The 27,414-nt window shown below is 47.8% G+C and overlaps 1 protein-coding gene and 1 long non-coding RNA gene across 3 annotated transcripts in view; both read right to left on the reverse strand.

Moving 5' to 3' along the window:
- The window catches only part of LOC309370053, a 394,628-nt gene that overhangs the window by 127,594 nt on the left and 239,620 nt on the right, over positions 1-27,414 (reverse strand). The gene's annotated exons all lie outside the window — the stretch shown is intronic.
- The window catches only part of CLCN2 (chloride voltage-gated channel 2), a 73,969-nt gene that overhangs the window by 28,697 nt on the left and 17,858 nt on the right, over positions 1-27,414 (reverse strand). For both annotated transcript variants that reach the window (XM_081910891.1, XM_081910892.1), the window contains exons 2-7: positions 17,567-17,723; positions 3,908-4,039; positions 3,073-3,201; positions 2,459-2,592; positions 2,146-2,223; positions 622-700 (exon numbers count right to left, since the gene is read on the reverse strand). In XM_081910891.1, the coding sequence (XP_081767017.1) occupies positions 622-700; positions 2,146-2,223; positions 2,459-2,592; positions 3,073-3,201; positions 3,908-4,039; positions 17,567-17,723 (709 nt within the window). The remainder of the gene's footprint in view (positions 1-621; positions 701-2,145; positions 2,224-2,458; positions 2,593-3,072; positions 3,202-3,907; positions 4,040-17,566; positions 17,724-27,414) is intronic.

A 27,414-nucleotide genomic window follows, 5' to 3' on the forward strand; every position in this document is an offset into this window, starting at 1 on the left:
ATAAATTTTATTTATATCCCGCCCTCCCCAGCCTTAGCCGGGCTCAGGGCAGCTAACAACAATAAAACAGTACAAAAGTACAGCATAAACAACACTCTAAAATCATTCATTATAAAATTAATTAATTCAAGCCACTGGCAGCCATTGGGCCAGAGCTCCACGAAGATTGCCGAGGGAGGGAGTCAGGCTGTGCCCTGGCCAAAGGCCTGGTGGAACAGCTCTGTCTTGCAGGCCCTGCGGAAAGATGTCAAGTCCCGCAGGGCCCTAGTCTCTAGTGACAGAGTGTTCCACCAGATCGGAGCCACAGCCGAAAAAGCCCTGGCTCTCGTTGAGGCCAGCCTAACTTCTCTGTGGCCTGGGACCTTCAAGATGTTTTTATTTGAAGACCGTAAATTTCTCTGGCTTGGCTTTCTCTGGGTTGGCTTGAAATCTGAGTAGATGCATGTTTAAGAGGGGAGGGGAGGAATGTTAATAGATTACTAGGTGATCCTCAAGGTCCTTTCCACCTCTACAACTCTGTGATTCTAAAACCAACCCTTTTGTGGTGGGATTTAATTGTAAAATACAAAACTAGGAATCTGGAACTCTTTGTATACTCAGAGTCCATTTTGGTATCCTTACCTCCAATCGGAGCAGCAAAGCAGCAGCCAACGCCCACAGCACAGGCAGCTGCCAGCATCTCAATATTGCGGGATTCGTTCTGCAAAAGAAGCCCAAAGGGCACAGAATCCATGAGGAGCTGCTCAAAGAGAAGCCGGTCAGAAGGAATGGGTGACTTCCCCTTGTCCACTTCAGAGAAGGGGCTCTTTAAGAACCAGGTTAACTGGAAGCAATGGGCACCACAAAATTGACATGTTTCATCAGAGAAAAGCCATTGTTAGCATTTGCTAAAGCTTGGAAACCTCTCGTGGACTTTTTGCGCAAAAAAGAAATGATATCTGGACTTGAGGGTTGAAGACAACATTTGTTTATAGAAAGTGGCTTTGTTGGGAGTTATGTTAGACTGGATGAAGAAAATATTGTTTTACATAGCAGACAGATGGCGATTTGGAAGTTCTTTCTTTCTTTTATTAAGAAAAGAGAAAATATATAACATTTTGTATTTTTCTCTATAAACCTATATATATATATATATATATATATATATATATATATATATATATGAATGAAAAACTTGCCCCACCATCTGAAAGCTCCTGCTTGATACGTCTCCTGTGCTTCTCGACTCTTGCAGCAAGAACCTCTGCCCAGAAGTTCTCCAAACTGGTTCTCTCACCCCCTCAGCTCCTTGCAACCCCAATACTAATACTAATACTAGTGTTATTATTTATACCCTGCCCATCTGGCTGGGTTTCCCCCAACCACTCTGGGTGGCTTCCAGCAAATATAAAAACATACTAAAACATCAAACGTTAAAATCTTCCAGGTACAGAAGATTTTGAAAGTTTTTCGAAAGTTTGTAGTTCTTTATCTCCTTGACATCTGATGGGAGAGCGTTGTCGGGTTTTGGAAAATCGGATCCCTCCCCCGGTGACAGTGATTAAGAAGATCAAACAAAAGGAGTGTTCTTACCAGAGTGGCTGGGGAAACCTGGCCAGATGGGCGGGGTATAAATAATAAATTATTATTATTATTAATATTATTAATATTATTATTATATACCAGAGTTTCTTTCATAATCACAGCAAGAGAAAAAGGAATGCATATCTCTCTAAAAAAATGGCGTTGCTCCCAGTAAAAGTTTACCCCCTCCATCCCCATTAATCTACGTCACTCCTACATCGGGGGTAATCTGAGCTTGCTGTCGCTCCGCTTTCTGCTCTATCACTCTCAGAGCCTGTCTAGTCCTAGGCGAAGGGAGGTCAGGAATGCTGTCCAAAGACAGTGAATCTGCCAGCTGTCTCTCTCCTGGTGTATGCGCTTCTAGCCCCAGGACTTCCCAACTTTTTCCCTTTGGACTATATCCCTCTGCAAACCACTGTTCTAAATCAATACTGTCCTCCTGCCCTTGGGAGGCGGCTCCCACCATTCCTTTCTCAGTCCAGTCCCTGACAGGCATTCCACAGGGAGGATGCCACCACCGAGAAGGCCCTCTGCGGTCAGAGACCCTCACACCTCAGCATTTTGCAACCCCATGCGTCTCACCTCATAGATGCCACCGAAGAGTGAGAGGAACTTGCTGAGGAGGGCAGCACACATGCTGGCAATGTGGACAAACGGTCCCTATGTGGGGAAGGGAAAGAGGAGTCAGCAAGGTGGCCGTACCTGCCCCACGACACACAGATCCTTTGAGAATCAAGCAGCAGCAGCAGCAGGTTCAAGGAGGGGGACATCTCCCATTGCCCCATACCCCCAGATCTCTTTCTCCAAGAAGTCCTCAATCCTGTCAGTCTTGCCCCCATCCTGTGTGCCCCACCTGGCTGTGTCTCAACAGCACCATTGGACTCCACCCCCTCACCTCTTTGCCCAAGGGCATCCCACTGCCCAGGGCACACGTCAGGCCAATCACTTTGGCCACAAAGGTCTTGAGGGTGAGATACTCCTTCAGCACCACACCCCGGAGAATTGTCTTCATTTCGGGGATGCCAGAGCCTGGGGAGAAAGAGAGAGACAAAGGGATGAAGGGAGAGAAAGGGACGAGAAGAGGGAGCTATACAGAGAAATAAATGGAAAGCTGTGGTCCTCCGGGTCTCAATGAGCTACAGTATCATCATCCCTGGCCATGTTGGCTCAGAATGATGGGAGTTGGAAGCCCATAAACGCCCGAAGAACCACAGGCTTCCCACCCCCTGCTCTTGCAACTGCAAAATAAGTGACCTCTGCGGAGCAGAGACAGGGCACACGGTGTGCAAGTAAATCAGATCCAGCCAGTTCACACGGAAATGAAAGTCTAATACGGAAATTTCCAAGGTCTGGAACACTGAAGCTTCTTGCAGAGATAATGTTGCTGCCCCTCCAGAGCTGAGCACAAAATGTGGGGCGAGGAACACTCTGGCAGAAAAGGTTGTTTTCATAAGCCCCTTGGAAATGATACCTTTTGTCCCAACAGGAACCCGCTATCCCTGGACTCACCTACAGCTTGCGGAGCCAAGATCTGAGTGAAGCCGGCTGAAAAGGTGATGAGGACCACGGGGTAAGTGACCCAGGCCATGTACTGCAGGAAGATGTTGGCATCCAAACCCCCATACATCCACTTCTGGGCTGCACAGAGACAGAGAAGGAGAGGGTGCTTTTGTAAAGTGTGCAAGGGGGATATTCTCGCCTGGTAAGCCCGGGGTGAGAATCCTTCCTCTCTCCTGAAGGCAGCTATAGAGTCAAAAGGGCCCCTTTTCAGGAGGCCAAAGGGAAAAGCAGGTGGGATTTTTGCAGCTGATGCTCACTCTCTGCTCCAGCTGCATCAACTAAGGACCAAGCCTAATATCTTGGCTTCCTAGTGGTGCAGCAATAAAACTGCTAACAGAGCTAAGCTGGGGCCAGTAGGTTTTCAAATTGGATGGGGGACTGCGTGTTGAGATCAGAAGGTTGAATTAAATGACCCTTTTAAAAGAGAAAGGATGAGGGTAAATATTCAGGGGATAATAAAGACGCTCCACTGAAGTCCAGAACAGACATCAGTAGAAAAGGGGTATGCAGGCAAAACTTCTATATCTTTATGCCCTTGTTTCCCAATCTCTCTCTGCCCAGGACTTTTGTTCCTCCAGTTCTACCGTTTGCTATCTGGTGCCCTAGTCTCCTCCTTCCTTAAAATGACTCCAACTTTCCTCCCTTTCATGCCAAGGCCTTGGACCCCATGGAGAACAGCCAATTCATAGCCCTGTGGGCTGGGGCAGTCAGCTGGCCCATCCAGTTGACAGAGGGGAGCACCAGCCTTCCTCTCGATGTCACTGTGTGACAGCACTTTCCTTACCTTGCAGGCAGGTGGCGATGGCAAAATCCATGGCCCAGCTCACCAGGGCCATAAGCAACCCCAAGAGGATCAGGAAGATCCAGTCCTCGCCCACCTTGGAGATGAGGAACTTTTGGCACCGCACAGTGCAGACTGCAGGAAGAGACAGAGAGAGAGGACGTATTAGGGATGGAGATCAAGGGCCATGAGTGTATAAATAAGCAAATGAAATACTTTCTGTATAAACTGGGGTTGCCAACATGGCGTTGGCGGGTGAAGGGGGGGTCTTGAGCACCCCCTCCCAAGCACTCCCCCCTTGGTCATGAGGCATAGAGAGCACCTTTCCCTACCTTGATTCTCAGTAAAACCTTACCTTGTGGTAAGGTTAAAGCTTACTGGGAAATGATATATAATGAATTGAAAAAGATGTTCAAAATAACTTTTATTTTAAAAAACCCAGAAGCTTTTCTTTTGGGCATCATAGGGACAGAACTACCTAACTTGTATAGAAATTTATTCATGTATGCTACTACAGCAGCAAGAATGCTACTTGCTCAGAAGCCCCAGCAAAGGGAAAAACTCACGGAATATCCAGAAATATCAAAACTTACCAGAAGAATAAGAAATCAAGATAACAAACTCTTTATAAAAGAATGGAAAATTAAATATTTACAGATAAATCATAAACAGATTAAAACATTAGCAGGATTGTTGTAATAACCTGCAGTTTTATAAGAGTACTGTAATTTACAGTAGGTAATTACATGAGTAAACTAAATTAATTTGGATGTGCAGAAGTTATGGAAAAAATGAATTTAAGGAACTGCAGAAAGAGGGGGAAGGAAGTCAAATTTTGAAATGTTAAATGGATTGTAAAATTAATGAAATGCATAAATTTGAAAAGTATAAATAAAAAACTTTTTTTAAAACAAGATTCTCAGTAAAATCTATCCCCTGTACACGTTGAGTGGCTTTCAAACATTAATCCCAGCACACGTGTTCAGCTACTGATCTTTGCCACATGTACAATTCGTGAACACACAGTGACGGAGACGTGCCAAGCCTCTGCAAACACAACAGTGTGTACCACAAATAAGCAGGGTGCTCACTCCTAATCCTTAGATTGCAGCTTGCTGGGGTGTTGTGCAAACTCAGCAGCCCAAAGCTGGCTCCCTTTCCTTTCCTTACTCTTTTAAAATCTCCGGTTACTTTTCAAGCTGGGGGGCGGTGGGAGGGAGGGGAAACATTTATATTTTTAGACGTTTCCGTGAAACTAAATTGTTTTGATTCGAGTAACAACACACATTCAAGATCTGAAAAGGGAACTCTTGTCTCAGCAGAGGTGGCAGAGCCAACAGCCCGTACGAGGGGGGTGGGGTGGAATCCATGAATGAGTTTGAATAAGGAGCTGCATTTTAAGAACCGCAAATAAAAGCTTTGGGTCAGCCTGAACAATGATTGGCAAACTTGCCTCGGCCAACTGGAACACAAGACTCTGTCGCCAATTTGGAACTCTACGCGAAAGCTTGTTACATAACCACACAAACATGCACCCGTGTGTCCCCTAACGCTCACATAAAGAGCTTCATCAATACATTACTTTTGGAGTCAGCCACAGTGCTTGCTTTCTCTAGAAGCAATCACAATTAGCATCAGTGCAGACCGGTAGCTCCCTCCAGTGGAGACTTGAGAGCTGTCCTAAATGCAGTTCCTTGGCCCCCACCAGCCAATATTTTCTTTTTTGCTTTGCTAAAAGAAACAGCTTGTTCCTCCACACCCAAAACCCATAACATTACCCCCCCCAAACAAGACATCTGTCCCCATTTGTACAAACAAACAGCAAAAAAACAGCTTCCTTGTAAAAACCAAAAAACAGACAAGTTAGCAAAGGCATTAGAGAACACATAGCCAAAAACTGATAATAAAATACAATTACTATTTTAACCCAACACCAGAACAGTAACAGCTTCTTCTTTTCAGGCAAGTTCCAGTCCAACAGGATCTCTTCAAGCCTTTTTCTTTCTCCTTGTTGCACAGTCCCAGTTCTGCATCTCAGAGCAGCTTACACAGTCTCCCACATTTGGCAGCCTCAAATAGGGAGTTCTGACATGTTGAACCCAGGATGCAAGCCTCAGTACCAGAACTTAGTACAGTGGTACCTTGGTTCTCGAACTTAATCCGTTCCGAGAGTCCATTCGACTCCCAAAACTGTTTGAAAACCAAGGCACGGCTTCCGATTGGCTGCTGAAGCTTCCCGCACTCAAGTGGAAACCACATCGGGTGTTCAGCTTCCAAAAAATGTTTGCAAACTGGAACACTTCCAGTTTTGCGGCGTTCAGGAGCCGATTTGTTCGGCAACTAAGCCATTCAAGAACCAAGGTATGACTGTACGCCAAAACCTTGCTCATCCTTTGCCTTGGGCTACTGCACTGCAAAGTAGTTATCTGGGTGCACACACAGCTATCGAAACAATTCCTTAAAATCTTCAAAGAGTTCCCATTGATGCAAACATGCAAAAAGCATTTTAGGAAGGATCACTATGGGGTTGCCTGCATGACTCTTTGGCTCGGGATTTCACAAACCTCTCTTTTATATATATATATATATAACATTTATTAAGGTTTTAAAGGTTACAAAAAGAAAAAGTAAAAACACCATATCAAACAAAAACAAAACAGCACATCACAATAAGGAAAAAAAGAAAGAAAAAGAAGAAAACAGAAAAATAAAATCCATTAAAAAAAACACACATCGAATCTTCCCATAACTTATCTTTCATTTGCTTGTTTCCTTGACCTCCTCACACCTCCCTTTTTTGTATTCTAGGTCGGTTAACTATTTCAGCAAATCCTTTCCATCTTTTCCAATTTTTGTCCTGTAATTTCCCCTAATATAATGTAACTTTACTTTCCCTCCTTTCACCAATTAACAGTCTGTTTTTTCCTAAACCTTTATAACATTTCTGCTAAAACCACATAACTTCATTCCAACATCCTTCTAACATTCCTTAATTTTACAATGTTTCTGTAGATAGTCTTTAAATTTCTTCCAATCTTCCTCCACCGACTCTTCTCCCTGGTCTCGGATTCTGCCAGTCATTTCCGCCAGTTCCATGTAGTCCATCACCTTCATCTGCCATTCTTCCCGGGTGGGTAGATCTTGTGTCTTCCAGTACTTTGCAATAAGTATTCTTGCTGCTGTTGTAGCATACATAAAGAAAATTCTATCCTTCTGGGATTTCACAAACTTCTCAGTCCATGCAGATCAACAGCTAATTTGGGGCTCTAATTGCAGGCTCAGTCTTCTGGAGCCCCTTGATTTCTCCTTGGCCGCCCATCTGGTTGTGGATCAGACCCCCAAATTCACACTCTAGTCCCAAAACAGTTTCAGTAGCCACACACTACTGGGATTCCCCAGCCACTTTGGGCAGCTTACAACACATATAAAAATATAATAAAATGTCAAACATTAAAAACTTCCCATTTGCTGCTCCTGGGCTGGTCCACTTTATCTCCTGCCCAAACTGTAAATCAAAGTCCTACCACAAGTCTCTATCAGCGGCAGTTTCTTCAGGATCAGCTGGCCCAGTCCATGCAAGTCCGTTGTCAAGAATGCCCCTCTCTGCTTAGTCCCAACCTCTCCTCATGGGCAGGTAGCCATCCCAGTGGCTCTTGCCCACCAAACTCACGGGACCCTGGGTGTCCCTTCCTGCTGGGGCCTGCTTAAGGGCTGCACCCAGTATAGGGACTGGTTTCCACTGCACAAGCCCATCTTGGTGAACTCAAAGGGCAAAATCATTGGGGGGGGGTTTAATCTCACCCAATTCAGCATGAGCTCCTCTGGCACATGCACACAGGCCTCTAGCTTCTTCTGTGTGTTTTCCTCTGCTGCACATTCATGCGCATCTCCATTCCTCCTGCTCACGCATGAGCGCCTCTTGCATCTCCTCCTGCACCGTCAGCAGGAGCTGGCTGCTCCTCTGGCACATGCATGCAGGTCTCAAGACTTCCCTGTGTTTTCTCCTCCAGTAAGGAAGCCACCGTCACTTCCCTCTTCTTGCACATTCACACACACCTCCAATTCTTCCAGCTGCTCCCCGTCTTCTGTAGCAGGCTCCCAGGGAGTGAAAAAATCAATCAGCGGCTCCTCGGGCCCACCCAGCTCACTCTTCTCTGAGGTGAGTCTTTCCTTCAGCTACTGTACGCATCTCTTCGCAGTCCCAGCCCCTCAATTGCCCATCCACATTCTGGATCTCTTCAGCCACCTCTTCCACCTGGATGCCTTGTACCTGGGCTCCAGGGTCACTTTCAACCCCCTGTAGCATCTCATCAGGCTTCCACCTCGCCTGGATTCACACTTTTCTCTCCAAGGAGGCTTCTCACAGATTCTACTTGCAGCTGCTTCAATTCACTGAACCACTAGTTCTGCTGCTCTATCTGGTGCTGGGCTTTGCTGCTGCATCATCAACCTGAACTGCTCCAATTATGTTGCTGTTCCTCCCTCCAGCTCACAGGCTCTCCTCCAGGAAACACGAATCCCACTTCTGACACCAGTGTTGCACACTACCCCAATCTCTGAGTGGTGCAAGATTCCAGGGGATCCAGGCACTTATGTTTCCTTTTGGAACACAGGTACAGCAGAAATTTTGGTGTCTATATGATTTATGGTTTATTTACACATATATACAACCTGAGCCTACGGTGGAGGGCTTCACAGCATTAACTCCTCCAAAAGGCCTTTTCCCCATAGCCACAGCCGTGGATTCGAACAGAAATCAAATGTTGCTCTCAGACGATGCTCTGACTCTCCAGCTTGCTGTTTTACTTCCAGATCACATCACTGCAACTCAACTCTAAACTCTCTAACCATGATCGGGCCCCTACTAGGGCTATGCAATATCAGGTTTTCAACATGTAAAAAGGTAAAGGGACCCCTGACCATTAGGTCCAGTCGTGGCCGACTCTGGGGCTGTGGCGCTCATCTCGCTTTATTGGCTGAGGGAGCCGGCGTACAGCTTCCAGATTGTTTGGCCAGCATGACTAAGCCGCTTCTAGCGAACCAGAGCAGTGCGCGGAAACACCGTTTACCTTCCCGCTGTAGCAGTACCTATTTATCTACTTGCACTTTGACGTGCTTTCAAACTGCTAGGTTGGCAGGAACAGGGACCGAGCAACAGGAGCTCACCCTGTTGCGGGGATTCGAACCACTGTCCTTCTGATCGGCAAGTCCTAGGCTCTGTGGTTTAACCCACAGCGCCACCCGCGTCCCATTCAACATGTATCGCTAGCTAAACATCGCAATGTAGAGATACATCACAATGCCTGAAAATAAGGGGGAAGGAGGACTTCAAATCGGTTTGAATTGGCTCAAGCCAGACAGCCCTCCATAGCTATCAGTGACACTGTGGCAAAGCCTCTCCCCAGAGCCCACCTTGGACCACCCCCAGCTCCCACTCACATTGAGGGTCACATCCTGCAAACAGCAACTACCAGGAGCTGCTCCATGAGTACCATGGTGCAGCTCCCATTTGCCAATCGCGGACACCACCACCAAGCAACCATGTAGCCTGTCTGGAAGAGAAGCTTATGGCAGCAGCGCCAGAGGAAGTTCCCAGTCTGCCCCTGCTCGGTGCTTTGCTGTCCCCTGAAGGAGGAAGGGAAGAGCTGAGCGGGCAGAGCACCCACCAGACAAAAGTTGGCTTTGTGCAGTTTATTGGCAAGTCAGATATTTTGAACCGGCAATTGCGATGTGGATTTCAAACTGGTTTGCAACGATTTATCATTAAATTGCCCAGACCTAGTCTCCACCCGATCGCCGAAGAATTGATGCTTTTGAATTATGGTGCTGGAGGTGACTCTTGAGAGTCCCATGGACTGCAAGAAGATCAAACCGATCCATTCTAAAGGAAATCAGCCCTGAGTGCTCACTGGAAGGACAGATCCTGAAGCTGAGGCTCCAAGACTTTGGCCACCTCATGAGAAGAGAAGACTCCCTGGAAAAGACCCTGATGTTGGGAAAGATGGAGGGCACAAGGAGAAGGGGACGGCAGAGGACGAGATGGTTGGATAGTGTTCTCGAAGAGATGAACATGAGTTTGACCAAACTGCGGGAAGCAGTGGAAGACAGGAGTGCCTGGCGTGCATTGGTCCACGGGGTCACGAAGAGTTGGACACGACTAAACGACTTAACAACAACAACAGTCCCCACCCATTGCCCATCACACGCAGAGCCCCTTTCCTTTGTTCCCCCTTAATGGCTCATCACCCAGGCTATCAGCTTGTCACTGGAAGTTAGCCTGGCTTATATTTTAACACTTGCTGGATCCAGGAGTTAAAAGGAGCTCATATACAACCCTCAATGAGAGAAGTGAAGTTACAGGGAACCAGGCAGAGGACCTTCTTGGCAGTGGCACTCACCCCGTGGAACGCCCTCCTGTCAGATGTCAAGGAGATATATAACTACACAACTTTTAGAAGACATCTGAAGGCAGCTCTGTATTGGGAAGTTTTTTTTATGTTTGATTTTTTATTATGTGTTTTATTATGTGCTGGAAGCCACCCAGAGTGGCTGGGGCACCCCAGCCAGATGGGCGGGGTATAAATAATAAAATTATTATTGTAATTATTTTTACTCCCCCACCCCAAAAAGGTCCTAACAAGCTTTTAATAGCAGGGCAGACTTTGAAGCATTAAGGAAATGTTTGAAGTTCCCTTTGACACAAAAACTATAGTCATAAGACCGAATAAGTCTCAGCTCACTAAAACTAATCGGAACAGCTGCTTGACCCATCTGCTGTAAAAGGGCTGTAGGCTTTAAACTCATTCAACATTTCCCCAGTTGGGAATTAAGGGGAGCCTCACACTGAACAACTTACTGACTTGGTGCTGGCTCTCTTGGTCTCTGTGCTTAGCACATCTCAACATGGTTGTTGGAACGATAAAGGAGACAAGAACCATTAAGTATTCTGTACTTTCAGGACATGGTTAGGACTCCCCATCAACAACACCCTTGCTTTCAGTCTTATCTGCAGATAAAGGAGCAGGTTGTTTCTCAATGCATCATTCAGATTTCACTGCTCTCAAACCAAGAGGTTGAGGGGGAAGAGAGCTATGAAAAAAGGGGTTGAAACCAAGGGTACGTAATTTGCAGCACAGACTTAGGCTTGGTACCTCAAGGACTGCCTCTTTCCATATGAATTTACCAGGACCCTGAAATCATCTTCTGAGGCCCTCCTTTGGGTGCCTCCTCCTCGAGAGGTCCAGAAGGTGGCAACACGAGAACAGGGCCTTCTCTGCAGTGGCTCCCCATCTGTGGAATGCTTTCCCCAGGGAAGTCTGCCTGGCACCTTCATTATACACCTTTAAGCGCCAGGCAAAAACGTTCCTCTTTAACCAGGCTTTTGGTTGATCTGATTTACATCCTATGCCCTTTTAAAATGTCTTTTTTTGGGGGGGTGTTATTGGATTGTTTTTAGTTTTAATAGGTATTTTGTGGTTTTATATCTTGATTTTATTCTGTGACCCGCCCTGAGACCCCCAGGTATAGGGCGGTATATAAATAATAATAATAATAATAATAATAATAATAATAATAATAATAATGTGTTGAGCATGCTGCTTTATGGTAGTGAGTCCTGGGCAACTTACACCCACCAGTAGTGCAAGAAGCTCCAGCGGATCTCTCCCAAGTGAGTGACACCAATTTACCACCTCTATCGCTTCCGTATCTTGGTCAAGGGATAGAAGCAAGAGGTAGTGCCGTTATCAGCATGCTAATGAAAGTTGACCCCAAACCTCTGGCTGATCTCTCTTCTTAGGCTCAGGTCACTGCTGGAGGCAAGAAATAACTTGGTGGCCCTCAGCCAATATTTTGGCAGTAGATGTCCAACATGGAGGACCAATGAGACCATGGAAGGGGTGAGGGCAGGCAGGCTCTAGCCCACAGGAAGTGAAATAAACCCAGCTGAGCAGTATAAAATGACAGATCCTTCATGGGACCAGAAAGAGAGAGAAGGAGAATAAAGGAATAGAAGAAAGAGGTAGAGCTAAAATGACAGACTCTTATTTATTAAGATACCAGAAGCATTTTTACTTGGCATTGTAGGAGATGATATTAATAGACAGGATTGTAAGTTGTTTTTATATGCAATGACAACAGCAAGAATATTATTGGCACAAAAATGGAAGCAAGAAGAATTACCGACGAAAGAAGAATGGCAGATGAAATTGATGGACTATGCAGAATTAGATAAATTAACAGGAAAGATTCGAAACCTGCGGGACCAGAGATTCTTAGAAGACTGGAGTAAATATATGAACTATTTGAAAAGTAACTGTAATGAACAGATTACGCTAGTAGGACTGCAAGAAGTTTTGTAAGGAGGACTATTTGAAATATTGCAAGACAGACAATGAGGAGAATTATTAGTTAATGATAATTAAGAGTAATAGAGAAATTAAGAAATGCAGAATAAGTGGTAAAGAAGGAAAAATCATCAGAGGTGTTGACAGAAGTCTAAAACATTGTATAAGATAAGAAGTTATGTTATATGATTGTTGGAAATGAAATGTTTAAAAAAACCAATAGAAATGTATATATATATATAAAATGACAGACTCTTCGTGGGACCAGAGAAAGAGAGAGAGAAGGTATGGTATTTTGCCAAGCCAGCCTGACAAGCACTAGACCAACCCTAGAACTTCTGGGAATCCAATGAAGCTGAACGCTGGAAGATTCAGAACAGCCCAAAGAAAATAATGCTTCACGGAGCGTGTTGTTGACCTATGGAACTCTCTGCCAGGGGAGGCAATGATGGCCGCCCACCTTGTTGCCTTTGAAAGAGGATTTGTCCAATTCATGGAGGAGGAGAGGGCTACTGACAGCTACGAGCCACAATGGCTACCCTCTGCCTTCCACGGTTGGAGGCAGCCATGCTTCTGAATACCGTAGATTCCGGCGTATTAGGCGACTGGGCGTATAAGACAAATTGGCAGCTGCCAATTTGGGGGGTCAACTTATACGCCCAGTCTTATATGCGGCAGCTTCGCTGGGCAGCAGCAGTGAATGCCAGACTCCGCTCCACACTGCACCGCGCCGGAAGCCACCCAGCGAAGCCGGCTTAGCATCGCCGGGCAGCTTCGCCGGGCAGCTTCCTCCCGCCGCCCGCCGCCCACTACCGCTGCCCAGCGAACCCATACCCGGAGTATAAGACGACCCCTGACTTTTTAGAGGATTTTCTGGGGTTAAAATGTCATCTTATACGCTGGAATCTACGGTACTAGTTTCTGGAAACTGTCGGAGGGGAAAGTTGCTTTGTGCTCGAAACCTTCTTGTGAGTTTCCCTCAGGTATCTGGTTGAGAACAGGATGTTGGACCAAATGGGCCACTGGCCTGATCCTGCGGGCTCTTCATACATATTTAAGCCAGCTTCCACCACTGTGGCTCTACCACGGACATTTCTTCATTGCGTAGCAGGATCGACTGAGCTGCTCCACCGAGTACCTGGATCATAAAAACATGCCAAGAGGATATTTCCGCTGAGTTTCCAAGTTGGGGTTGTTTTAGGGCGGGCAAGAGAGAGAAGATTCCAGGCACAAGCCAGCTCACTTGTTTTGCGACATTCGCGCAGCTGTAAGAACAAAGCTGCTGCCGCCACCCCACCGGCGCACCCCGCCTGCGCCACAGCCCCCTTGCCCACAACACCTGGGGTTTGCAGAGGAGACGGCCTTCCCCCTCTGGCTTTGTGAGGGGGGGCTAGGGCCTGCCACCCCCCAACTCAGTTGCTATGCTAGCCACAGGCAGCCGGCAGATGGGCCCAGAGGGTGGCAAGGATGGAGGAGCCCCATGCCGAGTTAGCAAAACATGCCATCACGCTAGAGCAACACAACGCATCGGTCAACACAACGCGGCAACTGGGAGCAGGGTGGGGAGAGGGGGGCCACGCCCAGGGCCATGCCGGGACAGGCCGGCTCTGAGCGGCTCTCTGGCTCACGCTGCGGCCCCAGGGAGCCGGCGACATTTAACAAGAGAATTTGCCTCAAGAACAATGCAGGCCTCGGCCTCAGCAGTTGCTAAGGGAACTATTTTAAGGCAGCGGGAACAAGCAGATCCCGGGAATGACGACGGGAGAGCTTTGGCCAGGGTATCCGGGCCCTTGGGGGTGGAAGGAGGGAGGGAACGAGGGTCTGGATTATCCAGGGGTCTTAAGATTTTAGAGCTGGAAGGAAGGCTGTTTAAAAGTTGCTCCTCATCTGCTGGTGCTTTGCAATATATATATATATTTTAAGTCAAGATATAAAGGAAGAGAGCAGGGGTGAGCAAATGTTTTCAGCAGGGGGCCGGTCCACTGAGCCTCAGACCTTGTGGGGGGCCGGACTACATTTTTTTGGGGGGGGGGATGAACAAATTCCTATGCCCCACAAATAACTCAGAGATGCATCTTAAATAGAAGTACACATTTTACTTGTGTAAAAACACGCTGATTCCCCGACCGTCCGCGGGCCAGATTCAGAAGGCGAGTGGGCTGGATTTGGCCCCTGGGCCTTAGTTTACCTACCCATGGAAGAGAGCAATACCATGGTATTTTTCATACATGCAGCCGCAATATGATACAACTGACCACATCTGGATAGTGCCACTTGTTTATTTAGTTGAAAGAATGTTCTCTGTCTTTTTCCTCCATCCCCTCGCTCTGAGCTTTTGTGAACCCGGTTCACAAGACCCCGCAAGGGACTAGGGTTCAAATTCCCGCTCAGCGATGAAGTTCGCTGGGTGACCTTGTGGGAGGCGGGGGGCAGTCACTGCCTCTCTCAGCCTAACCTACCCCACAAGGTTGTTGTGGGGGGTTAAATGAGGAGGGGGAGGGAACTGCATGCCACCTTCAACTCCTTGGAGAAGAAGGTGGGCATATAAATGCAATAAATCAATAAATGACTGACAGAAGAAAACGGTGCACAGAAACACATTTTTAACAAAGAAGTTAGAAGTTGGTTTCAATGCAACTTTTTTTTAAAAAAAATGGGGGGAAATAGCCCCATTTGGTTGCACCACCTCCTGAAGACAAGTGGGAGAATAGCAGATTTGAGAAGCACAGCGCAGGAAAGATTAGGCCTAAGAAGCCAAATAAAGTCTAGACCAAAGGGAAGGTGGTACGCCTCTGCTTACATGCATTCAGTTCCTTCGCCCAAGGCACAGTCTGCTCATTTTACAGACATGGACAAATACTTGCACACTCTGCATTTTACAGACATGGATAAATACTTGCACACTCTGCTGACTCTATAAATGTACTTCTGCATACTCTATTTCTTTTGCATATCTCTATCTATATTTGCATATCCATCTATATTTGCACCCAAGGCCTCACAATTTCAGTGTACAATTTTTGCACAAACTTCTCTACATGGATCCATCTGCTTGATGCTATCACCTTGCCCCACCCCATGACTCAGAGAGAGAGAGAGAGAGAGAGAGAGAGAGAAACCCTGTGAGGCTGGGTTCTTTAAGGAAGGGGAAACCTCATGGGAGTTAGAGAGAGAGAGAGAGAGAGAGAGAGAGAGAGAGAGAGAGAGAGAGAGAGAGAGAGAGAGAGAGAGAAGGGTGTCCATGTCTTGTCCAAGGGTTGCACTAAGATTTGGAAGTCTGGCTTCCAATACAGTCTAAAGGCCAATTCACATACTACAAAATCCCCACCAAATGAGCACTTCTAGGGAGGCGTAATGCACAGGAGTGGACTTGAACCACATCTCCCTGAGGCTGTGAAGCTCAGAAAGAAGGTCTCACCCAAATCACAATTCCCTCGGGCACCCCTTTTGGCCACGCCTCCTTGAGGGGGGAGAAGTGAGGGTTTGCTGGCCATGCCCATCCTATAGGCACCACTGAGTCAGACCACTGGTCCACCTGGCTCAGTATTGCCTATAACGACAGGCAGCGGCTCTTTAGGGTTAGAATGTATGAAGAGCCTGCAGGATCAGGCCCAGGGCCCATCTAGTCCTGCATCCTGTTCTGACAGTGGCCAACCAAGTGCCTGTGGGAAACCCACAAGCAGGACCCAAGCAATGGGTTTCAGACAGGGGCTGGATCTACACTGATCTGTAAAAACGCTATTAAAAAAGTTATATACCTCTCAATGTGATTTTCCATTGCTCTGCAGCGCCCTCTGGCGTCACGTTTTTATAACACATTTTTAATGTTATACCCGACCAGCCTAGATTCACCCAGGGAGCCTTTCTCAGACCCACCTGGAGATGACAGGGATTGAACCTCGGATACAAAGCAGATGCTCTCCCACTGAACTACATCTCTTCCCCCAGATATACATACAGATATATAAAACGAGGGGAATCGAGATGAGAGGGAATAACAGAACCCTCATAGCCCAGGAAGCAGCCCTTCAAGCAAGGGCGCCCAGGACCTCTGGCAATTTTGCTGGGGAAGCTTCCAAGACAGGAGATGTTGTGAAAGCTCTCTGACCCTGTTCCTCCGAGAGCCCAACAAATAGTCGTGCGAAATTGTATCTCCCGCTGGCTCGGTGCACTCACATGCCCGCTTTATGCCAAGGATTCAGCCGAAGGCCTGTCAGGCTGAGGTCATGAATACTCTGCCTATTGTTAGAGGATGCTGAGAGAGCTCGGTCCGAGAAGACAGACAGAGACAGGCTGAGCAAGAAAGGAAGGCGGAAGCAAGAGAAGCGTCAGAAAGGAGAAGTCAGTCGGTAGCAAAGAGGACTCCCTGCACAGCTGCATGTGCAAAGAAAGCCTGGGATGCATAAGTACAACTGTGCACAGGAGCAGGTGTACTAGAACTGTCAAGTATACAGCAATTCATGAATACAAAGAGTGATGTATGCAACAGGTAAAATCTAGTCTGGTTCACACGAAACAAAGACTGAAAGCAAAGTTGCATGCCGATTCTTAAAAAGTATGCATGTACCATTTATGCACAGGCATGAGAAAGGGCTCAGGATGCACCAAGTGGCTGCAGTAAGGGATAGTCCAAGAGATGAACCCTCTACTACTGGTTCAGTGCTGTGGTAAATAAGCAGGAGCATGGGAAATGAAGGGGGAGCATGGGGAGTGACCTGGGTAAAGGCCAATACATCTTTTCCCAGGACCACCACCCTCAACCCCCAGGTGAACGCCTGGAGGCAGAAGCAGAGTTTACACTGTTCCCAGACAATTTCATGCTGCTGAGATGTTCTCCATCTTTAGACGAAGACAACTGCAAAGCGAGAAAAGAACAATGTGTCCCAAGGCCTCCCAAAATCTGATGTGGCCTGCTTGCATTTACAGAATGAAATAATACGTAAAAGCACAGCAAGGCAGAAGTTTTATCAGCATGTAACAAAAAACACAAGCTAGTGACCTCAGAAGACCGGGAGCACAATTGTGCAAAGCCAAGCGAGCCTCTGAACACAGGTTTTGGACTATGTACACCAGCTCTGACAGGGGCTGGATCTACACTGATCTGTAAAAACGCTATAAAAAAGGTTCTATACCTCTCAATGTGATTTTCCATTGCTCTGCAGAGCCCTCTGGTGTCACATTTTTGACGAGCTGAATGGCAGGCCCAGGATGCCCCTCCCCTTCCTCTCCCCCCACCCCAGAGGCTGCAAGGACTTATAAAGACGCATTCCCACCCCCATTTCTCTCCCCGCTCCCCAGGACATGGCAGGCTCCTTACTGCGGCAGCGGGCGCATCGGCTCTGGTCATACTCCAGCAGCTCAGAGGGGCGTAGGCGGTCCTTTGGGGATGGCTTCCAGCGCTCTTGCTGCAGGCGGATGCGGGCGGCTTCATCCTTGGCGTAGGCTCCCAGGTCCTGCGTGTAGCGGCCATACATCTGGGGACGGAACACACAGCAAAGGGTCAAGGGCACATGAAGGAGGAGATGGAGCAACTCGGGTGGTCAGGAAGAAGGCACCTCCCTGTCCTTGGAGGTCAAGGGTCAATCTCCCATGGATGGAGGAGGCCTTCCTGCTATGCTTACAAGTTGCCCAAAGTACTGACCCTGCAATGTTCAGGAGAATAACGCATTATGGGAGGGGCAGGAGAGAGACTGGAAACTATGGAATTTCCCCCTTTATCCCAGAGGTCCGCAGTTATTGGGAGGTACACAAAATGCACTCAGCACATGTTCGGTGGTGCTCTCCTCCTTTCCTTGAGAATGTAAGAAGAGTCCTCCTGAATCAGGCCATAACATCGATCAAATTCTGCGTTTTGTTCCCACAGATGCACATGCAGGGTATTAATGCAGCAGCACTCCCTGGCTGTTGTGTCTCAGGGACTGGAGTTCGGATCCTGGAGGCAGCATATAGCCATAATGATGTCCAGAAGCTGCTGCCCAGCCTTGTCCTCCCTCCCACAGCAGTAAATTCCTCAAGTTAGCTATGCACTGTGCGAAGCACTAGCTTATCTCGTCTGAAATGTTCCAGGGTTGAGGAGATCTTGGAACGAAAAACAAATCTCAAGGTTAAGCCCTCAAGCAACCCTTAACTTGTTTCTAAAGAGAGGTGTCCGGGCTCCATCCTGTCTCTCTGACCTGCATCCCCCCGACTCCTACTCCAGGTGTAGGGCTGTAGCTCAGTGGTGGAGCCAGCTCCAGGCAAGGCTGTGTGAAAGCTCAGAGGGCTTCTGCCTTTCAGCCTAGACAAAACTGGGCTAGATAGTCATCTGTCATGGATGCTTTGGTCAAGATTCCTGCACTGCTGGGGGTTGGATGAGATGACCCTGTTTTCTATGATTCCATGCTCATGTCCTAGGAGTTGAGCTGGCACTGTGGCCACTTGATAACATCACCTCTTACAGACCCTATACTTCCAGGAACATCTCCTTCACCTTGTCCCAGGAGCCTAGAATAGGCTCAGCCCCACTCTCTCTGCTGACACAACATACACAAAGTCCTTTGCTCTGGGCAAAGCTGGCCAGGCTCTCTGTGCCTCTCCTGTCTGGCCTAGAGACCCAGAAACAAAAAGCTGACATCACTACCCTTTGGTAAAGGTAAATGTAAAGGGACCCTTGACCATTAGGTCCAGTCGTGACCGACTCTGGGGTTGCAGCGCTCATCTTGCTTTATTGGCTGAGGGAGCCGGCATACAGCTTCCGGGTCATGTGGCCAGCATGACTAAGCCGCTTCTGGCGAACCAGAGCAGCGCATGGAAACACCGTTTACCTTCCCGCCAGAGCGGTACCTATTTATCTACTTGCACTGTGTGCTTTCAAACTGCCAGGTTGGCAGGAGCACGAGCAACGGGAGCTCATCCTGTCGCGAGAATTCGAACCGCCGACCTTCTGATCGGCAAGTCCTAGGCTCTGTGGTTTAACCCACAGTGCCACCCGCGTCCCTACCCTTTGGTACTATAGCCAAAGGTCTTGTGAGGATGGAAGGAGCAGAATCCCTTAACATCCTGCTGGGGGGGGCATGGCTCCCAGGGTAAAACGTCTGCCTTGCATGTGGCAGGTCCCTAGTTCAATCCCCAGGACCTCTGGCTCTTTTTAAAACAAATCACCATTACCATCATCTCCAGCTAGGGCTGGGAGAGCATCCTGCCTGAAACCCTGGGAAGCTGCTGCCAGTCAGTGTAGACAATACTGAACCAGATGCACCAATGGCCTGGTTCAGTATAAGGCGCCTTCCTATGCCCCTATGTGTGTGAGCATGTTTGCTATCATGCAATCAATGACCAGGAAAATAGTAATTCACCACCACTGCTCCAAAGTAGCAGCCTGCGAGGTGGAAAGTTATTCAAAAGTTGTTTGGCATTTCTAGTGGTTTTTCGCTTGCTGGGGAGACATCAGAAGGTGGGAACAAACTTCCTTCTTGCTCAGTGGGGTGGAATCTTGCTTGCGCATTTCCCCTTATCTCAGCATAAATAGAAGCAATAGAAGCTTCCAGCTTTGATATAGAAAATAAAACAAACAGTGTTCTGCAGAAAAGGCCATGAACAGCCCCTTCCTAGCTGCAGGTTTGACTCTCACTGGAACACAGGAAGGTCCACCAACACTGGCTGGCAGCAGCTCTCCAAGGTTTTCAGATGGAGCCAGCCTTCTGCATACAAAACATATGCTTCTACCCCTGACCTATATGGTGCATCCCCTTCCTCTCTCTCCACGTTTCCCATCCTCTTGGCTTGCTGGCAGCCCGGCAGTTCTGCCAATGGTGCGGACCAGGCAGAGAGAAGGGTCTAGGGCTAGGCAAAGCAAACACAGAGGCCTCTTCCCTCTCCAAGGAGGCCGCTTCCAGAACAATGGCAGGCAGATAAGGAGGCTGCCCTGCGGATCAATAGCCATTGTTCCCCAGTGCAATGCTACTCCCAGCACTGAGGCCGGAAACGGGCTGGCGTTCCCAGCTGGCACTGGCGAACAGCACCACCCAGCCAGCCCGATGTCATGAATAGCCACGTGGGCCTGGGCAAGGGCGGTGGGGGTCAGGCCAGGCCAGACTGAGCACCGGCAAAGAGGTAGCTACAACCCAATCTGGGTAGCCTGAAGGTGCTCTCTCGGCCTCAGCTCTGCCACCTGTAAAATGGGCGTGGAAATATGGTTGTGTACAGAGAAACCATTCACGGACAGGGGGTGGCTCTGCTGAGCTCTAGAAGTCCCTTCCCAGCTTCTAGGATCACCCAGCAGGAGTCTTCCAACCAGGAAATTATCATTGAGAGGTCAGCGGTTGCATTCAGCCTGTCCGTTCTGGCCCTGCCAAAGATTTAACTGCCTGGCTTCCCTCCCCTCTGCCCTAAGCCAGGAATACCAAAGAGCCAGGAGAAGCTAGCAGGGCAGGCAGGGTGGATGACTGCTTCAGCTAGAAGAGAGAGAGGTGTAGGGCCCTTCCAAAAAGTCATTTTTATTGCACACTCCTGATTATTGGTGCACACAAGGGCAGTTACACACAAGCCCACTTTCAACACGACTTTGCTTCTTCAAATAAAACACGCTTAGACTTGCAGAATTTTGCACATCGTGAATCACAGAATTGCAGAGTTGGAAGGCACCCGAGGGTCATCTAGTCCGACCCCCTGCAATGCAGGGATCTCAACTGAAGCATCCATGACAGATGGCCATCCAACCTCTGCTTCAAAACCTCCAAGGAAGGAGAGTCCACCACCTCTTGTGGGAGTCTGTTCTACTGCCAAACAGCTCTTACTGTCAGAAAGTTTTTTTCCTGGTGTTTAGCTGGAATCTCCTTTCTCATAAATTGAATGCATCGGTTGGGGTCTTAAACTCCAGAGCAAGAGAGAACAAGCTTGCTCCATCTTCCATGTGACAACTCTGGAGATATTTGAAGATGGCTATCCTACCTCCTCTCTCTCCCCTCTTTTCCAGGCTAAACATACCCAGCTCCTTCAACCGTTCCTCATCAGGCTTGGTTTCCAGGCCCTTGATCATTTTGGCCACACCTTCAGCTTGTCAGCATCCTTCTTAAATTGTGGCACCCAGAGTTGAACACAGCATTCCAGGTGTGGTCTGACCAAGGCAGAACAGAGCGGTACCATGACTTCCCTTGATTGGGACATTAAAATTCTGTTGATGCAGCCTAGAATAGAGTTAGCTTTTTTTGCCGCTGCATCACACTGCTGACTCACGTTAACAGATTGCAGAGTTGTGAGCACATCCATCATGTGGGCATCGTTACAAATGTTGAGGAGGGGAACCCTGAAGGAGGAAGTGATAGAACTGGGTCCTTCCAGACTGGTGTTTCTCCCCGCACCCACTGGGCTCTTCCCCGTCCCTTGCGAAAAAGTCATTGCTCCCTGTACAGCAGCCCCACAGAGGACCAGCAGCCCAGCCCAGCAGCCCCAGGCAAGGCTGGCTGTGCCCTGATCTCCCTGTCTTGACATACATTAATTGCTTTGGGATTCTGTCCTGCCATCCACCTTCCCTAAAAAAGGACTTGCAGGCCTTATTATATGCTGCTTCCAACTACTACTTGCTAAAACATCTCCTGCATGCATCCAATTTCTACAGGAATTATATATACTGCTTCACTACCTGTGTACTGATTTGTTATCAAACACCCTCTAATGAAAAGATTGTTTTTCTGGAGTTACTTCCATAGAATCATAGAGTTGGAAGAGACCACAAGGGCCATCGAGTCCAACCCCCTGCCAAGCAGGAAACACCATCAGAGCACTCCTGACATATGGTTGTCAAGCCTCTGCTTAAAGACCTCCAAAGAAGGAGACTCCACCACACTCCTGGGCAGCAAATTCCACTGTCGAACAGCTCTTACTGTCAGGAGGTTCTTCCTAATGTTTAGGTAGAATCTTCTTTCTTGTAGTTTGGATCCATTGCTCCGTGTCCGCTTCTCTGGAGCAGCAGAAAACAACCTTTCTCCCTCCTCTATGTGACATCCTTTTATATATTTGAACATGGCTATCATATCACCCCTTAACCTCCTCTTCTCCTAGGTGACCCTCTTTGCTGAGCAACCCCCTTGATTGGTTTTCACACTGGTGGGCAGGAAGGGGAATGAGCATTTACTGAACCTTCACTCTGATTTGTCTGCAGGTCATATTATATTGCATCCAGAACTATCCAGTGCATTTTCTGCCCCTTACTGCAAAAAAAGAAGATGTCCAGTTTGGGGAGGAAATGAGTTTCTTGCAAAGAGTTTTAATTATGCAACCTGAATTTGCCAGTAAGTGACTCAATCACATCAGAAAATGATGCTTATCTGGGAATGCCATCAACCTGCTTATTGAAGACTCTGGTTTATTTGCAGAGGGATTAGATGACGTGGGCTATTTAATGAGTGCTTATTGTGATTTGTTTGCAGAGATTTTAGATGACATTGCATCAAAGCAAGTGTTATGCCACACTTTCCTCTGTACCCTTCTGTGGAAGCAGGTTTGTTGTACAAGACCCCCAGACCGACTATAACAACGCAATCTGAATTTGCCAGCGTATGATGGAAATCCACCTGGGGGGGAAACCAACTGAAATCGCCCTGGGGCTCCCTTTGCCTTCGGAACACTACGCAAAAATTAACGGCGAGATCATGACACACCCTGAAAACAGCTACATCCATAGAACTCAAAAGCTTCAGGGGTACATAGAGAGGCCGTGCTCTTCATTTCTGGAATTCCTGCCTGCTCATTGTTTAGGTAACAATGGTAAAGTTTGTTCTAGATTTAAGACTGAAAGCATACTTAGTCAATATTATGTCCATTTCTCTTGCATTTCTTGCACCTATATTGGCTGCCAGGTAAAGACCTTTTCGTCTTCCCAGACTCACAAGATCAGTTACCATTCCTGGGCAGCATGGATATAAAACAGTTCTGCTAGCACAATAACTTTTAGCTGCGCAGTTCCTTCCACCCTCTGGAGCACATTTAGGACACGTGTCGGGGGGCATGCAGAGAGAGGACAGGGCGATGAATTTCCACTTCATAGCTAAAAGTTCTTGTACTAGCAGAACTGTTTAGCTGAGCACCACCCATGGCTATTTTCCCTGCTGCTGGTTTTATTCTGATTGCGGATCACCTGTTTTAATTGTTGTGTTATGATTTGACATTCTGCTTTCACAGTTGTCTGTGGACTGCCAAGAAATTTGTGCTGCTGTTAAGAACGGGTGGTGAAGAAACGCTGTCAGTAAAATGAGGTGAGTAATTTCTTTGTGTCCCACCATCCGACACATCAAATTGTCCAGTGATTTCTGGGAAACTGCAATGCTTCCAGGCAGTGGCGTAGCGTGGGTTGTCAGCACCCGGGGCAAGGCAAGTAATTTGCGCCCCCTAACTCGTGGATTTGCGCCCACTAACCCGTGGATTTGCGCCCCCTAACCCTAACCCCCAGATGTTGCGCCCGGTGCGGCCGGCCCCCCTGTACCCCCCACACTATGCCACTGCTTCCAGGATCCCTCCACTTTTATGGGCTGCAGCCCAGTCTGAGACAAGGAATCCTGGTGCACCCTTACTCCCTCTGTAGGAAAATGGGTGGCTGTGGGCATTTAATGCTGCACAGAACCTCTACAAGTATCTCAAATGCACCTAACATGGCAGAAGTGTAGCGCGGGTTGCCAGTGCCCAGGGCAGGCAAGCCACTGAAGCCACAGGAGTGCTCCCCCCCCCCCCCCGCAAACAAATCCTTTAAAATAAAACAAAAACAAAACCTATTCAACTTGGTGGTCGTCATTACGTCTTCTGGGTGCGAATTCCACAGTTCAGCTATGCACTGTGCAAAACAGTACATTCTTTTGAAGCGAGGAAGTCACTTAACAAAGTTAATAAATGTAATTTTCAATAAGGCTATGATTTATGTTTGTCTGTCTTATGTGTTTGTTTGTTTGTGGGAAAAAGTACATTCTTTTGTCTGCTCTCAATCTTATTTCAATGTTCAGCTTCTGTCCATGAGGTCTAATGTTGTGAGATGGAGGAAAACTTCCTCTCCTCTCCCCCTGCCACCCCACTTAGGTAAAGGAACTCTAATGCTAAGAAGGAAGATTCAGAATACTCCAGAGACAATTCCAGCCCAGGAGGAGGGCAGAGTTGAAGAGGCTCAATTGTGGACTGAATCACCAGCAAGCTCGGTTTCAAAAAGATATAATGTTCAGGAACATTGAGGGGAAGGTGGCTGCCCTCTTTCCATGTTGCTAGATTCAACCGCTCAGAAAGAAAGAAAGAAAGAAAGAAAGAAAGAAAGAAAGAAAGAAAGAAAGAAAGAAAGAAAGAAGAGAAAACCTGCCAGCCTTTATTCTCTCTGGCACAATTTCCTGGTCTGCCCCTGCCACAGAGTGCCAAGAGCGCTGGATACAAAGGGAACAGCGGCTGAAAATCTGTGTCATGCTGAATTTATTCAGCAAATCTCTCCCAGGCCGCTCTAATCAGTCCCGATCGGCTGCACGCGGAACAACGGGAGCTTGTGAAGTTTAATCCCAAAGGACCCTCTGCCCTGCTGGGCCCAGGGACGGCTAAGGTGGAGGAAATTCTTGCTCGGAAGCATTTTCTCCGCATAGAAGCCGACGGTTTCCCCCGACGCAAACAACTTTTGCTTCTCGTGGCGGCGTTCCCGTGCCAAAGTGACTCGTCGGCGAACCTGCCTGCCAGCTATGGAACCCTGGCACACTGCAAAGGACCCTGGGAGGTTTCCTAAGGTGTACAACTCAGGACTGGGCTGCAGAGTCATGTCAAGACTGCAAATGCATTCAATGCACCCGTTTCATTCCTTTGGAAAGATACAGTTCCCAGCACCCTTAACCAAACCTCTTCTTCCTATCTATCTATTGATCGATCTTTCCTATTGCTAGGGCTGTGGTGAAAACACACAGAGACACCAAGCATGCTACCTTGACTAGAGGAAGAGCAGGATAAAAAGTTAACCAAAAAATAATCATTAATTTCCAAACAGGAGTCCAGAGCGAGGCATCTGTCCCCAAGCACACAGCGCTAAACGAATGCTAAGCAGCCACCACAGTGTCCATCAATTGCATCTTCACATCAGTCAGATTCAGGGAGACAATATGCAAATCAAATTCTTGACACATCTTAAAATAACTGGGGCTTTTTCATGTTTCCAGCTCTGCCAAGAATTAAGCTGTCTTTAGATACAGCATGGTTTTATGTCGCTTTAGCATTTGGCCCTATTTTTGTGGGCCATCACACAAAGGCTTCACTCATAGAGTCTCGGGTAGACGCTGGAACAGGACAAGACGTCCAGAGAAGGAACAGTACAAAGAAGCACATCCTTGGTTTGAATCTCTCCCGTGACACAAACTTTCTAGGTGGCAAGATAAGTGTTCAAACTCAGTGTGCGGGCACCCACCCACAAACTAGCCATCTGCTACACAGGAATAATAATATTAATTCCCCATTATGGAATTATTGCATTGGTTCACACAGCACATAGTTTATCTGTGGAACTCGCTGCCGCAGGAGACTGTGATGGCCACCAACTTGGATGGCTTTAAAAGAGGACTGGGCAAATTCATAAATGGTAAGGTTATCAATGGCTACTAGCTGGAGGCAGGAGGGGAGAGTGCTCCTGCCCCTGGGTCCTGCTTGTGGGTTTCCCAAAGGCATCCTGCTGGCCACTGTGAGAACAGGATGCTGGACTGATGGACAGCTGGCCTGATCCAGCAGGCGCTAATCATGTTACTTATTCAATGGAGAGGCGTTCCATTTACTAACAGAGCTGTGGGACCACTCCACTAACACTGTTCCTAACATTGTACATCTGCTAGAGGGAAGCTGACCTATAGAATCATCTCATTCAACCCCCTGCAATGCAGGAATATCAGCTACAGCATCCATGGCAGATGGCCATCCAACGTCTGCTTAAAAACCTCCAAGGAACGAGTGTCCATCGCCTCTTGTGGGAATCCGCTCCACTGTTGAACAGCTCTTACTGTCAGAAAGTTTTTCCTGAAGTTTAGTTGGAATCGCCTTTCTTGTAGCATGAAGCCATTGCCTCAAGTCCGATCCTCCAGAGCAGGAGAAAACAAGCATGCTCCCTTTCCCATGTAACAGTCCTTAAGATATGTGAAGATGGCTATCACACACACAGAAGGAAGGAGGGCAGCTCAGACATAGACCACCAGCTTTGTAAGGTCAATCCTCATCATGACCAGGTGGGGCTGGGCGTGTTCCTTCTCTGAAATCTGGAGAGCAACCCCTAGCCAGTGTAGACCAGATCTGCGGAACTCTGTTCTTCCAGATGTTGCAGACTACTACTGCTTTATGGAAGTGAGTCATGGGCAACTGCCAGGAAGGACGGCTCAATGCCTTCCACATGCGCTGTGTCAGAACGAAACGCCATGGTGCATCTGCAGTAGTACAATCGGGCACCTTGCTCTGCCCCAGCTGCAACAAAACATGTCTCTCCTGTATCGGTCTCTACAGCCACAGCAGGCACTGTAACCATCAACAGTTTGACTTCACCTGCAAAAGGCGCACTTCTCCATTGTCTCCCAAGACAGACGGGTGCCAGCAACAACTCCCGTCAGCCCCAGCAAACAGGGCCCCTCTGGACCCTCAAGTGCAGATGGGTCAATAAAGTGTGGAGGTATATGAATGTCCATGCTCAACGGTTGCTTGGCATACAGTGATGCCAGGAGAGGCAGCCATCATTGCCCCTTCACCTGAGTAGTACAAGGAAAGCCCATTCCCAGCATTCCACAGGGACCTCTGGAATGACCAAGAAACAGACCCCGGGGCAAAGAAAGGCCCAAGGCTAGGCTATGCACTGGGAGCCAACTTGATTCGTAACAAACCTTGGTCACCAAGGACAGGAAGCAACATTCCTGCACTGGAGGACAGCATGTGCTAAATTTCTGATAAGTGGATTCATAGGCACTGCTTCAGGAAGATACCAGACAACAGATTCAGGGCAAGTAGTAGCTTGGGGTTGGGGAAAGAAGGCATTTAGACTGGGAAAATGGCAGCAGAGATGTTACCACTACCACGGAAACAGGAAACCAGGAGACCCACAATGCAGATCTTCTGCCATGGTTTGGCCATCAGCTTTGAATGTTCCAAATCAGGGGTGGGCAGAAGACAGAATGGAATCAGCTGGTAGACTGTGGGTGATTTTGCAGTAGA

The sequence above is a fragment of the Podarcis melisellensis genome (assembly GCF_964234715.1).
Source record: "Podarcis melisellensis genome assembly, chromosome: 5".
In the NCBI taxonomy this organism is placed as follows: domain Eukaryota; kingdom Metazoa; phylum Chordata; class Lepidosauria; order Squamata; family Lacertidae; genus Podarcis; species Podarcis melisellensis.